The sequence below is a fragment of the Daucus carota genome, chromosome 7 (assembly GCF_001625215.2).
Source record: "Daucus carota subsp. sativus chromosome 7, DH1 v3.0, whole genome shotgun sequence".
Lineage (NCBI taxonomy): Eukaryota > Viridiplantae > Streptophyta > Magnoliopsida > Apiales > Apiaceae > Daucus > Daucus carota.
Window position 1 is genome coordinate 31,105,119 of NC_030387.2, and position 15,250 is coordinate 31,120,368.

The window sequence follows — 15,250 nt, forward strand, 5'->3', positions numbered from 1 at the left end:
TCATCAAGCTCAAATAGGATAATATATAAGAAATTAGAACTTGAAGCAGTCTCTTGTGTGATCAATTTAGCCTATGTAACTTTAATATTAAATTTTAAAGCTTGTATTTTTTTTTAAACCCACCACAATTTTGATTTCCATACATTTAGGCTTTAGCTGTTGTGCATTTCAAGCCTTAATATAAAGCATCTGTTAAACATAAAGTGGGTGTTTGGGATCGACTTTTAAGTCGGGCTTCTCGGTTTATAAGTTAGAAGCACTTATTCGTACTGTTTGTGTAAAAAGTTAAGAAGCACTTATAAAAAGCTAGGAATACTAGCTTTTGTTTCAGGGCTTCTACTTATTTCCCAAACACTTTAATCACTTATAAGTCTTATCTTGCTTCTAACTTCTACTCCACTTATTTATTTTAAGCAAGAAGCACTTATTTTAAGCCCACCCAAATGGCCCCAAAATACTGAACATACTTTTACTCATTACATTAGAGAAATTTCTGTAAAATTTCTGTAAATCTATTATGGTGATTAACTCTTTTACGATAACTTTGCGATCGATCCGATTCCTTTCCGAGAGTTTCAACTGAGATCCTTAGTACTCTCTCCGTCCCAATGAATTGTATACAGTTTCCTTTTTGGGACGTCCCATCAATTGTATACATTTCAAAAGTAGCAAACTTTTATAATATAAATAATCATTACACCAACTACTTTGTTCCACTATCTCCATTCTATAATAATATAAACACTATTACACCCACTAATTTCCTCCACTATCTCAAATATATCATTAAATATAAATGGGTCCCACCACTATACCCATTTTTCATCTAACTTTACTCATTTCTTACACAATTTCTTGGTCTCCGTGTCCCAGCCATTTGTATACAAATGACTGGGACGGAGGGAGTCTCATTTAATCAAATTCATTAAAGACATACTTCTCATGTTAGATTTGTTACCGAAACAATACGAAAACATCGAACTATTTAAAATTTAAAACCGACATATAAGATAAGGAATTCGATTAAGTTAAGGAAATTTAATTTCCTGCCATATCTTATTTGGATTAAAAAATATAATAATAATTTATGCATATATTAATGTAGTCTAATCAAAAAATTACAACCAAATAGAGCATATTGTATGTACTCAAATACTCCCTCCGTCCCACCCATTTCTTTACACTTTCTTTTTTGAGGTGTCCCACCCAATTCTTTACATTTCAAAACTTACCAAAAATAGTCAATGGGTCCCACCACTTCTCAACTTTTCTTTCCTTTTCACACTACTTTTACTTCACTATCTTCTTTTTCATACATTAAAAATCAATGGGTCCCACTACTTTACCCATTTTTCTTCCTCTTTTCCACTACTTTATACATGTTTCTTAAACTCCGTGCCCAACCCATCGATAAGAAATGGGTGGGACGGAGGGAGTATCATTTAGTCATCGTGATTATTCCACAATATAATTAGCATGAACCAACGGTTGATCAAACCAATTATCTGATATTTATTTTTTTTGCCATATATATGATTATCTAAATTAGGGCTGTTAAAGAACCGAGGCGAGTCGAGTTTTTGTTTGTGGAGTTTGAGTTCAAGTTTTTGATGAATGAGTCGAGTTTGATCGTTAAGTTTATCGAACAATTTTTGTTTATCCAACTCGAGTTCGTTAAGAACCGAGTTGAGTTCGAGTCGATTAGTTCGCGGAAATTTAATTTCTTTAAAAAAATTCAACTAATATTTAAAAAAATAAAATATTTCCTGAAAATCCAACCGCACATGTTGGGATATACTTATTTTATTGATGTCACAAAAATATCAAAAAATTAAAAATATATTTGATTTGAAATTTTAAAGTCAACAACTACTACTTTTAACATGTTTGGTACTGAATTCATGTTTTAATTTTTTTTCAAAATATTTCTTGACGATCCAACCGTATGAATGTTACGATCTACTTATTCTAATAATGTTACAATAATAGAAAAAATTATAAAATATATTTGATGTGAAATTTTAGTAGCCAGCTAGTGAAACTACAACTACTTCAAATAAGTCTAGTCCAGAATTGATGTTAAATTTTCTCTCAAAAAATTTCTTGACAATTTAACCGCAAAGATGTTAACATCTACTTATTTTAATGATATTGAGAAAATATCCGAAATGAAATAAAAATTACATTTCATTATCCATATTTTTTTACACATTAAAAATAAAAAAAATCATATATATTTTCTTTAACGAGTCGAGTCAAGTTCGAGTTTAACGAGTCGGGTCAAGCTCGAGTCGATTACGAGTCGATCTCAAGTTGAACACTAATAATACTCGACTCGAGTTTCTTAACGAACAAAATTTTTTGTTTGAATTCGAGCTCGATAATGAACCGAATCGAGTCGAGCTTGCTCGCGAAAAGCTCATCTTGTTTACGGCTCTATTAGAATAGATATATAATTGATGACATCTGGAGTATGGATTAACTGAACTACCAAGACTTCTAAAATACCAAGACCCTTGACTTTTCCTCAAATCCAGAATCTTCAAGATTTAACAGATTACTTTTCAACACTCCCCTGAATCTGATAAAATCTTGACTCCAAGCAATTTTTGAAAGTAGTTGAACTTATCAACTGGCAGCGCCTTAGTGAAGGCATTCGCTAGTTGTTCACCAATTTTGCAATACAAAATCTTAAGCTCTCCATCTTCAACAAGTTCTCGAATGAAGTGATGACATATTTCAATATGTTTGGTTCAACTGTGAAAAACAGAATTGTTAGTCAGTGCGATAACTAACATACTGTTGTAATACATATCAATACATTCATCGACTTCTTGCTACGCGATAACTAACATACTGTTGTAATACATATCAATACATTCATCGACTTCTTGCTGCATATCTGCCAAAATCCATTGTAACCATAATGCTTCACAAGCAACACTTGTAGATGCCACGAATAAGCCATTGTCTTTTGTTCTCTTGATGATCAGGAGATGGTTTTAGTGCCAAGGCTGAACACATAACCACTAGTACTCTTCTTGTCAACACAATGATTTTCATAGTTGAACAAAACACAGTTGATTTTCAATGCTAGTTTCTTGATTTTTGGTGCTCCTTCATTTGTAGACAGAGACTTAACCAAGTCAAGTTTCTGCAAATTATCAGCCATATAGTTTTCCCAACACCATGCTGCGAATTTGTCAAAAATGACGTCTTTAAGATATCACAAGTTTGGTTATTGGATTAAAGAACATAAAACCTTTTGATTCATCACTATATCCAATGAATATGCATTTTTTCTCACTTTCCGTCAAAGCTTGTCTCGGTTTCTTTAGAAACATGAGCATAGATGATACTGACAAATATATTAATATGATCGACCTTGGGTTTATCTTCAAACCAGGCTTAATTCATAAGGTGTACTACTTCTCACAGCTTTTGTTGGAGACCTATTCAGAATATAAACTTTGTATTAACAGCCTCCCCCAAAAATATTTAGGTAATTTTTTACCTTGGAGCATGCATCTGGCCATCTCAACAATCGTCCTATTCTTCAGGAGTACGACGCACTATTAACTCCTTTTTTTATTCCATTTTCTTTGCAGAATTTATGGAATTCATTAGTGAATTCTCTTCCTCGGTCTGATCTTAAAATTTTGAGAGAATGACACATTGTTTTTGCTAGAGCTTTAAATGTATTAAAATGTGAAAAACCTTCAGATTTGTGTTCCTGGAAAATATACCCAAATTTTGCGGGTATAATCATCGAAAAATAGCAAAAAAATACCTATTTTCATCTATCAAATGGACTACTGCAGGTCCCCAAATGTCTGTATACACAAGTTCGAGCGGGACTTCAGCTCTCCAAGATGACTTAGAAAAGGGCATACGATGTTATTTTTCAAATATACAACATTCACATATATTCTGCTCCTTGTCTTTCAATAAAAAGCAGGCCAAGTACCATTTCTTTTTGTTTAAATAGTTTAAGGCCATTAAAAGGAAGATGACCGAATATGAGATGCCACAACAAGGACTCATCACTTTCACTTTTCAAAGAGTAACTTTTATGACTTCCAACAAAAGCCATTTTTAAAGGATAAACTTTGTCAGGTGTCATCTGTATCTCAGTCAGCAACAACTTTGTTTTCTTATCAACAAGTAAACAATGATCTCCTTCAAGTATAACTATATAACCTTTTTTGCCGTTGACCAACACTTAACAGACTTTGTGTTAGGGTTGGAACAAAAGAACATCGATCATGAATAAATTTAGAAGTACCGTCCTTGGATGAACAACAACTACGCCTTTTCCTTCAACATTGTGACGTTTTCCATCTCCAAGAGTGACTTGTGACTTCATGTTCTTGTTCAGGTTAATAAAAAAAATTCTGCCTCCTGTCATGTCATATGGTTAGAGTAGTCGCTATCAACGGACAAGATATCGCTGGTCTCTTGAGTGTTAAGACGAGAAAAAAACAACTTATCCGAAGCTTCACTCTTTTCTTAAATATTTGCTTTTTGTTTGTGACGAAACCAGCAATCTTTGCCAAAATGATTAGGCTGGCTGGCGCATTTATACCTACAATCATTCGTATGGTGCCCATTTTTACGACACAAGTTGCTATAAGAAGGGGATTTTTCATGTTGATTTCTTCTTCCCTGGTCGTGAAAACTTTCACTCCCCCTTCCACTCCCCCTTTGGTAATTTTGAACTCCATAATTCTTCTTTTCTTTGTTCGTAAAACTTAACTCGGACTGAAAAGCTTGCTCAATAGGGTGTTTTGTAAATCTGGAAATTCTACTTTCACGAGCTTTAAGCAATCCAATTAACTCAATGAGAGTTAACATAGATAAATTCTGTGACTCTTCTATAGCAACAACAACATGATCATATCAAGCCGGAGGACTCCTTAAAATTTTCTCAACAATTTTCTTATCTTCGATCGTGTCTCCAAAACTTCAAATTTGATCAATAAGATTCAAAACACGAGAGAAGAACACTTTAACTGATTCACTTTCCTTCATTAATAAATTATCAAACTCTTTCCCGAGAAATTTGAGTTTAATTGTAAATACCTTATCAGAACCTCTAAATTCATTTTTTTGAGAATTTCCAAGGCACCCTTAGATGTTGTTGCTCTTATAGTTCTTGGAAAAATCACCTTGCTGACTCCTTGTTGAATGTACAACAGGGATTTATCATCCTTCATAACATTTTTGTTATACTATTTCTGTCAATCTTACTATTTCTGTCAATCTCAATCCCAGGCAAGCGTTGCTGCATCAACAGGCTGTTCATACCCACCCTGGACAAGTTCCTATAATCTTTGTGAGATAAATATAGTTCTCATCTGGATGCTCCAGAAATCATAAGCATCTCTATCAAAAATAGGAACTGAGGTCTGGGACAAAGTAAAGGTTGTTGCACTATTTGAGTTTGAACCTAATGCCATGTTCCTCACTTTGTAGGTGATGAAAAGAATAAAACGAATACTGTCCTTCTTATGAATTCCAGAGACATGGTTGCTGCACTATTTGAGTTTGAACCTAATGCCATGTTCTGACTTTGTAGGTGATCAAAAGCAAAAAAAGATTACTATCCTTTTTATGAATTCCAAAGACATGGCTCTGATGTCACTGATGGTTTTTAGATGTAAGAAACTCAAGGTGTAAGATGAAAAATGCTACTGTGCTTTAACCAATGATTTCTGATTATCTAATTTAAAATAGTTCGATACTTGAATTTATAGTTGACACTAGATCATCTAGATATATAATTAATGACATCTGGACTTAACATATCACTTAGACTTCTAAACTACTAGACCCTTGACATTTCCTCAAATCTAGAATCTTCAAGATTCAACAGATTACTTTTCAACATTTTAATCTTATCAATTTATTTATATTATATAAAAACAAAATATTTATTAAATTTTAAAAAAGATAATACATAAATAATTAAATATATCTATTTTAAAATATATAACATTTTATATTATATATACATAATATTGGGTTTCGGGTTAATTTTGGGGCCAATGCAGAATCAACCCAAACCTAAAAACCTATAACCCGAATCGATACTTTGCGGGTCAATTCGTGTCAAGTTGTCGGGTCATTCTGATTTTGTCACCCCTATCTACAAGTTACACCCCCAACTTAAGACATTATGCTCCGCGTCTCTTATCTCCCAATTTTCTCAAATCTTAACACAACATAATAATAATAATAATACAATATATAATAAGACAAAGCCAAGCTTGTCCTTCTCATCTAGGTTTCATTTTTGCTCTTTTCGAAATATACTGGAGAGATGCTAATTTATTAGTCAAATAAATCTAATTATTCAAAAATAATAATATATAAATTAAAAGAAAATAAAATTTATACTCGTATAATATAAAAGAAAATAATCAATGCATATAATAGTGTAATAGATAAGAAATAAATTTATAAAAAAATAATTATCACAACAAAAAATCACAAATGAAGTTAATATTGAGCTTGGGTCAAAATCGACTAACCACTAAATCAAACAAAAATTTCTCCAAAAATAGTAACCAAAGTGAACACATCAGCATTCAGCAGGGAATCACTTGCTAAGTTGTATTTACTATATTGTCATCATGAGGACAAATGACCCTGCAGATATGAATTCCAACTATATACAAAGCTGCTTGAATTCAAGGCCTTAAAATCTCTAAACAACATTAATGCTAAGTTAGAAACAAGCAAGGCAAACCTCTAGAATGTGTCAACAGAGTTAACAAAGACTCCATCTTCTTGCTGTATATCCTTGTAAATTGATTTTCTTCCATTTAATTCAAGAGGCACTTCTAAGGGTGGCGGACTCTGCACAAACATGATTCAATTCTGCCAAAGATTAATATTGTTGGTAGCTTAATTAATGAGCTTTCACTTTCAGACAGCGTTTAATCCTATCCATAATTAAGTGAATTTGTTTAGTATATTAGGCACAATTAAATACTGTGACATTTTCCGTTCATAATTCTTTAATTACAGATTTAAGAGTTTTACCATGCAACGTATAAGAGGCCAATTTATTCCACGGAAAAATGTATGATCTTTGATTTCATTTGCACCACAGTTTGATCCCAAGCGGTTATCAGGATCTCTTTTCAGAAGAGAATGAACTAACTGTTTGGCAGCAAGGCTTACCTGCAATTCATATTGATAAATTTCATCATGCATAGGGGTGAGCACAAAAAATCGAAAAACCTAAACCGAGGCAAAAAACAAAAAACAAAAACAAAAAAAAAACCGACAAAAAACTGAAAAAACCGTAGCTGAATCGAACTGATATAGCAGTTTGGTGATGTTTGCGGTTTTTACCCCTAAAGTATAACTCAACCCTATTTATATATTATTAACAAATAGTCTAATGTACATAGCCTATTATGTAAATATTAATATTAAATTTGTCATTATAAAATATGTAAATATATTTTAAGGCTATTAATATTAAATTTTTATAATAATTTTTTATTATGGGCCTGTTTGGGAATTACCGGTTAGCGGTTAGCTGTTAACAAATTGAATTAGATTTTTGACTAGCTGACTGAAATAAATGTTTTGACTAGTAGATTGGATTAGCGGTTTATTGTAAAACTGTTTGGTAAATAACTGTTTGATTAGCTTTTTGTGACACATACCAAAACCTCTAACCCAAAAAGCTCCTCAAAGTAGCTTTTTGAAAATTAGCTTTTTGAGTCAAAACCTCTATTTCAATCCGCGAACTATCAAACACTAGCATTAGCGGATTAAAATGGTCAAACCTCTAAACCACGCCAAACCTCTAATTTTAACCCAAACCTCTAACTTCCAAACAGGGCCTATATAAAAACCGAAAATAAAAAAAGGTAACCTAACCGGAAAAAAACCATTTGAAACGGTTTAGTTCTCATTTAGAAATTCGAACCAAATCAACACAAAGAAAGTGAACTTTTTACAAACAACACTAAGAAAATGTAGAGCTCAAAACAAAGTGCACACTTATAAGCACTCAACACTATGATTTTTTATCTTGACGATATAAAGTATTAGTAGTAAATTTCAATATCGAGGAAAAGAACAAAGAAAACAAAATTGATAACAGAACTACCACACGAAAGAACGGTAGAGTAATTATATGGGAAAATGATATCACCACAACCATTTTTTAATGCTTTTTTGGTGGGACTTCTGTGAGAAACCAATATAGCATACAAATATTTACAATCCTATGATATATAGCGTATAATAATTTTATAAGGCAGGTCGATGTGGTCACTATACTGATTTAAAGTAAGAGCCAGGTAAATAGACTTTTGTAAAGACTAGAAAAAATTCTTCTTACATGAAAGCATATAGTATTACCATAACTTGTAGCACATATTTCGGTAACTTTTTTTTTTTTTTGAAATTAAAATTAAGGAAAAACAAATTACCGGAATACTACTTGGAAAGGTGAGCTCCTTGTACAAAATGTTGCCAAATGTCTTTCCCCTATTCTTCCCTTTAAATGGCGTTCGCCCATAAAGCATTTCATAGAGCATAATACCTGGTACAAATGAGTGCAAACTGCTTGACGTGGAAAAAGAAAAGCTACTAAAGGAATGTCATTGCAGATAAATCACTTGGAAGTCCAGCACGAGTTGCTAAAGTTGCACATATATATAATGTATAATCATTAACAGTGGCAAAAAGGAAGTTCACTGGTTCATATACTAGTATATCACCAGTGGCAGACCTACCCTCAGCCGAGGGGTAGGCCTTGGCCCTCCCTGAGTTTTTAATAAAACTAAGGTATCTGCTCGGACCATTCCCTTATTTAATATGTATAATTGTCTGTTTATTAATTCACATCAATTTCCTTAGTCATTTGTCTTGCTTCAACGACTCATATAACTAATTAACAATATGGTATAGTAAATAACATCTAATTATACAATAAAGTTTAACAAATTTATTTTAATACATAGTTATGCATTACAATATTGTGACTTAAAAGATATGAAGTGGAAAGTAGAAATTCCAATAATTTTGGAAGTATCATGGCTAAAACGTAACATATACTGTTATTTAATTTTATAAAGATAATTTTTTATCTTATAACTCTTATAATATACTAAAAATTAAATTTGGCGCACCCTGGACTAAAGTCTTGGGTCTGCTAACGTATATTTCTTTGCGTGGTAGTAATGGAATGCTATCATATTCTGAGCAGACCCATTAACCGACCACTGTTCTCGCAGGACTTCAAAAGTGTAGGGATACATCTCCCTTTACAAAATTTACTCGCACTAATATAATATTGAGGAGTCGAATAATAGTCAAAACTTTTAAATCATTCAAAAAAATTTGTAGAACACAACTTCACAGGTAACGGGGAGTTTAGTGTAGTCCCGACTATTAATGAGGCTCTTGAAGATAATTGTTGTAGAATGTTTTCATCCTTCAAAGAGAAAGAAAAGTAGAAAATTGTGTGACTAGATCAAACTAATAGTGTATGCAATTTTAATATCACAAAACATTTTGTAAATTGTATTCCGCTGTAATTCAAGCCGAGCTTTTTCAAGATCGCCTCGATTAGCTAGGCTCGAACTCATTATAGAGCTCGAGCTCGAACATATTTTTGGATTAAACCCTCGAACCGAGCAGAGTTTTTTGAGCTCGATTTGATAAGCTGTACTCGGTTACTTTTTAATTAATGTTTGTGTCTTATATTTTAACACCTATATGATTAATATTATTTATGCTTTTCATGTTCTATTAATTGCTAATAACCTGATATTATTTCCATATACAATATGCATTGTTGTATGTGTTAAAATTATTAATTTAAACAACTTCTAATATGAGACTATGATATATAATCTATTATATTATTTTATAATACATTCTTAATTTCTTACAATAAGTTTCATTATTATTTTTAAGAAGAATTAATCAGATACATACTTCCATGTATATAATGTTATAGTGATTAATCATTGTAACACATCTCAACTGTTAATCATTATAAGTTCTTCATTTATTGTTATTGTGTTATGTGTATTATTATATTCATTTAATTGTTCAATCAAACAAGTTCTAATATGAGATTTTGATATATAATCAAAATACATTCTTTCTTTATTAGAATAAATATCAATAATTATTTTTACATCAACTTTCATAGTAATTCCACAATAATAAATTATCAATTACAAAATCACGAAAGTCAAGTTAACTAAAGATAAAAGCAAGCACACTTGACTACATGAGAATTGAGATGTATCTTATATACGAAAATTCAAAATTAAACTGACCAAAGTTAATCATCTTGCACGTATATATATCGAGGAAGCTACAATGTTATAGAAAAAAAATGTACACCAAATATTTGTTTAATTTTGCGGTTAATACTTTGATTAACACCTGGCCGATACCTTAATCAAATGAGTCCAATTTTCAAGTTAACAGTTATGTACTTTATGCAACTTAGTGTAAATTACATCACCAAATCAACAAGTTACTAACACAATAAATTATAAATATAATGTGTGCTATCAAATTCACAATGTAATTTATATAATTATTAATAATTTAATACTTATTATTTACATTGGTTTCAGAATTCTAAAATCATTTCTCTCCTAATAAAAATGAGACTCTTATTTTATTAGAGCATCTCCAATGGGCTCTTTAAACAAGCTCTTAACTCTAAATTTAAAGAGCAAATCAAGAATTAGTCCTCCAATGGGCTCTTAGAAGCTCTCTAAAAATTTTAGAGCCTACTCTTTCTCATGTCTTTTAAAGAGCATCTAGTAACTCTTAACTTTTTATTTATGAATATAATATTAATTTCCCTCCAATCTTCTCTCTCTCTTTTAGTTAACTTTTCCCTCTCATTTATAAAAAATAAATATATAATATGAATAAAGAGCTAAGTATAAAGGATAGCATTGAAGTTCTCACGTTTTCCAATGTATTACTCGCTAAGAACCACATTTATATTATTGTTTAAGAAATAATTTGGGAGCACCATTGGAGATGCTCTTATTGTTATCATATATTATCTAATATGCATGACTTGTAAATATAAATATATATAGTGCAACCACAAAAGCAGTACATATGAACATATGAGCTCAAAATATTAATAAGATGATTTAAAAAGTTAATAATTAAAATTATACACTTTCTTATGATTTCAAAAATACCAACATTAAGTGACAACTTGAACAACTTATATGTGATTAATTGGAGTAACTTTAAATAACATAAGTGCGTTATTTTCAATTAAAATATATTTTTAAATTAAAGTTGGGAAAAAATAATTGCACAATTTTCATGAATTTGATGAAGTTAAAGCTACAAACTCGATAGGCTTGATAAGATCCCGATAGCTCGAGAACTCGTTAAAAACTCGATAAACTCAAGACTCGTTAAGCTCGACTCAGTTCGTATACTACACGAGCCAAATTCGAACTTACATTCCAGGCTCGATTATTTTTAGGTCGACTAGATTCATCACATCAAAAAAAGCTTGAACCAATTGTGAAAAACTCAAACTCGAGTCGGCTTGGCTCGAATTACAGCCCTTAATGTTGTGTCTTATCTTGTGATAACATTTATTACTTTCCTAAAGCTAGTACACCATTTGACTATTATGCGGGCAGCTTTTTGAGCTTGCACAAAACTATCCAAACTGCTAAAACAATGGACATCACAACATGATATACCAACATAGACATTCCTAATATGAAGCCTTTTCATTTGCTTACCTAGGGCCCACCAATCAACTGCACAACTGTGTCCATCTCCTTTGATGATTTCCTGAAATAAGGTGTTCAATTTATATAATTAAATTTACACAGACTTCAATATAGTGTGGGGAGGGAAGCGAAATCAAATAGAGAGATTTTAGTGCGCGTAGATAAATAATTGTGATAGATACAGATGCGAGCGTGACGGCGCAGACTTAAATCCAATATATATGGGCGAATGATTGGTCCATGTGTACTGCCGGAACAAAATTAATAGCCATCTCAACAACTACATGGGCAGGAAAAACAGTGCTCATAAATAGTGCAAAGAATGTCTGCACAAGTTTCATGCGCAGGGTTACATACATATAGATCATATTGCATGCCTATAGATTACTTTATATGAGATGCAGGGGATATGATGAACCTAAACAAATTTAAAGCCGATAGATCACTTTATATGAAACGCAGAGCAAAGATTAAACCAAATAAAGTAAAAATCTTAAAAACTAAGTGAGAAGGTCATACAGGAGCAATGTACTCCTCAGTTCCAACAAATGAATTTGATTTTGCAACTGGTTCTGCAATAAACATAGGCGGTGGTTGACTTGTCGATCTTTTACGATTCGGTAGAGGAAGCTTCTTGACCTGCACAACAGTGCCAAATATTACTTGTACGGAGACTCGTCAATGACTTATCATCCTACTAAATTAGAATTTACGGAAAAAATAAACTACGTTAGTCAGCATTTCCAAGGTAATCAGCATTTATTGCAAAGGAATTATAAAAAATATCTTCAGATCATGGGGTCTTTCAAATAATGATTTGGTGCTAAAAAGCAGCTTTAACAAGAATGAATGAATTCTTTCATATCTTACAAACAAAAAATTTTGGAAGGAAGATAGCAGCATACTTGAGGTCTACAGGATGTTCTGAATGAGAGATCAAAGTCGGTTATTATTACGTGCCCATCATTTTGCAGTAACACATTTTCTGGCTTTAGATCCCGATAAACTATACCTGTTACATGAACACCCAACATGAGGTGCAGAAAGAGAGTGAAGAGACTAGTAAGTACCTGTAAAGTTACTACCTCTTTGTGCAGTAATAATACAACTAACAAATTTAAATGAAATCTAATTATTAATTTTATAATAATGAAGCAACTAGATGAAGAAAGTTCCGGTGGAGAACAAGAGATATCTTTGCGATGCTATTTATTCATTGAAGAAGTAACTTGTTGATGAAAAAATTTGTCAATGGAGAGAAGTGATTCGATTAATCTTAACGCTGCTATTGTTTCTGATAACAGTTCTTATATGAAATATAAAGAGCTTAATAATTCAAATTCACCTTGCTTATGTAAAAAAAAAAAAAACCAACTTAGGGACTACTATACTTCTGGGAATCTCATTCTATGTTAGCTTGAGAATCAGCCAATGTGTGCTCCTAAAGTTAGAGTCCTTGGGAATGGGCAAAGTCCGGTGCTTTTATTTTATGACAGCAGGAGCAGTAGCACTGGCACAAAAGTTTATGCACGGCTTTACCAAAGTAGAGGGAAAGGAGATGCGCCAGGAGTAAAGTGCACTAAAGCAAAATCTAGAGCATCGAATGCCTTGTTATCAAAGTCCGGGCGGGCATCTCACGCAAATTTAAGTGCGTAGTAACAAGGGCTCTTGGAAAACATTATCTAAACTACTGTAATCTCTTTCCAGTTAGATTAGTGCAGTGTTGAATGGTTCATGGGTCAACCTATGGAACCGCGATCCAGTTCCCTCGTTCCGGAACAAGATTTCTCTTCGACCCGGATCACGGGATGACGCTCCAGTTCGCTGACTTCAACGATCCACCTTTTAACTCGGGGATATAAGAAAGGAAGATAACTTGATGCTATCTTGATTAATTACTTTTTTTAAAGGTACTTTGGTAAAAGAAATAAGAAAAGTAAGGAGTTGGGAAGATGATAAAAAGACACACGAAACAAGCCTTGGTTAAAAAATAGATTTAAATCCCCTTATAAATACGTATTGAAGGTCCTTATTAACCTTAAATTTTCATTGTCTGATTAACTTAATTCTGTATTTTCAGGTAAAATAAATATTTTAATTATAAAAACCATACATAGCCTATATATTGTTTATTAAAAAATCACTACAAAGGGATCCTCATATCGACCCGCAAATCGGATTCACGGGTCATTGTATCCTATTCATAAAAACTAACGTTTTATGTACCCAATTCCGTACCACACCCCCCGAACGATCCGTGAACCATGCACACTGGATTAGTGCCATCCAGAGGTAAGACAATCATAACCACATAAATCTTTAAATTCTTTCAATCACATTTTAGAAAACAATTCACCAAAAAGTGTATGATAATGAAGAATAGAGATATAGCCAGAAGTAGAATATTGGACACGAAGAAGTATAGTCTAAACACTGATTGTATATAGTGTACCTTGAAAATCTACCAAATATGCAATAATTGCTAAAGCTGTTCAGTTGTAGTGATTTATTCACAATTTCTAACATGTGGGTAAATAGTATCATTCTATCAGCAGTAAAGCTTATCACACTTGGACACATACGACACACCTATGTTATCATCTGATAATTTATGCATAATAATTTTTTTAACAGCAGAGTGCCAAATACCAATGCAATGTAGAATTAATTTTACTGCTTATCAACTGAATAAGATATACCTAAGCAGTGAAGATATTCCAATCCAATAACAATCTCAGCTGCATAAAACCTGAATGATACCAACAGTCAACACACTTCTTACGCAGGAACTTCTAAGCACAAGATATACATGTATCCAGAACAAATACAATATAATCAACTTTTCCTTTATGCTAATGGTTATTCTGTGCAGCCAAATATATATCGAGATCCGATATAATTTATGCAAAGACTATTATGGGACTAGGCGTATACAAGCCTGTAAAGGTACAGAACCAAACACTTTAGTTACACTTACTAGGCATGCCACCAACAGTAACATCAGTTTAGACTTTACTTTGTACGATTATGCTAGGTATGACTTTCATTGTTCCTCATGGATAGTACTTGGTGCAATGGAAGAATCCTTGACCAGCTGACCATTAACAGAACTCTTTCACTTAAAGCAGTGATCTATAAGTTCAAATGGTGTCTCCAAAAGTTTGTCAATAGTCTATTTTCCACAAAGTTTCGTAACTTCCTCCTACCTAGCTTAGTTTCTAAATTGGTATCCAGCAGGATCTAACAACATTCAGCCATTCAGGCAATGATGTGACAAAACTATTTCGATTCGCCTAGTTTCATATTTATCTTGATCATAATTATCTCTTTTATGATAAACATATCAACTCCTTACCACTACAAGATATAAAAAAGAGAACCATTACTGCTTTGTGAAACAAGGAAAATATATTTCCTAGTTTTTCTCCCTTGAACAAATAAAAACCCAAGGGACTTCAGGAGTTAAACCTTTATTAACAGAT

The 15,250-nt window shown here is 32.4% G+C and overlaps 1 protein-coding gene across 4 annotated transcripts in view; it reads right to left on the reverse strand.

Moving 5' to 3' along the window:
* Positions 1–6,536: 6,536 nt before the first annotated feature.
* The window catches only part of LOC108192237 (phototropin-2), a 35,088-nt gene continuing 26,374 nt past the window's right edge, over positions 6,537–15,250 (reverse strand). For 3 of the 4 annotated variants that reach the window (XM_064080989.1, XM_064080988.1, XM_064080990.1), the window contains exons 16-22: positions 14,468–14,517; positions 12,674–12,780; positions 12,288–12,407; positions 11,778–11,829; positions 8,457–8,569; positions 7,048–7,188; positions 6,537–6,861 (exon numbers count right to left, since the gene is read on the reverse strand). In XM_064080989.1, the coding sequence (XP_063937059.1) occupies positions 6,754–6,861; positions 7,048–7,188; positions 8,457–8,569; positions 11,778–11,829; positions 12,288–12,407; positions 12,674–12,780; positions 14,468–14,517 (691 nt within the window). In that variant the 3' untranslated portion in view covers positions 6,537–6,753. Of the gene's footprint in view, positions 6,862–7,047; positions 7,189–8,456; positions 8,570–11,777; positions 11,830–11,950; positions 12,095–12,287; positions 12,408–12,673; positions 12,781–14,467; positions 14,518–15,250 lie in introns of those variants that run through there. The other variant, XR_010285503.1, reaches the window with a different exon arrangement.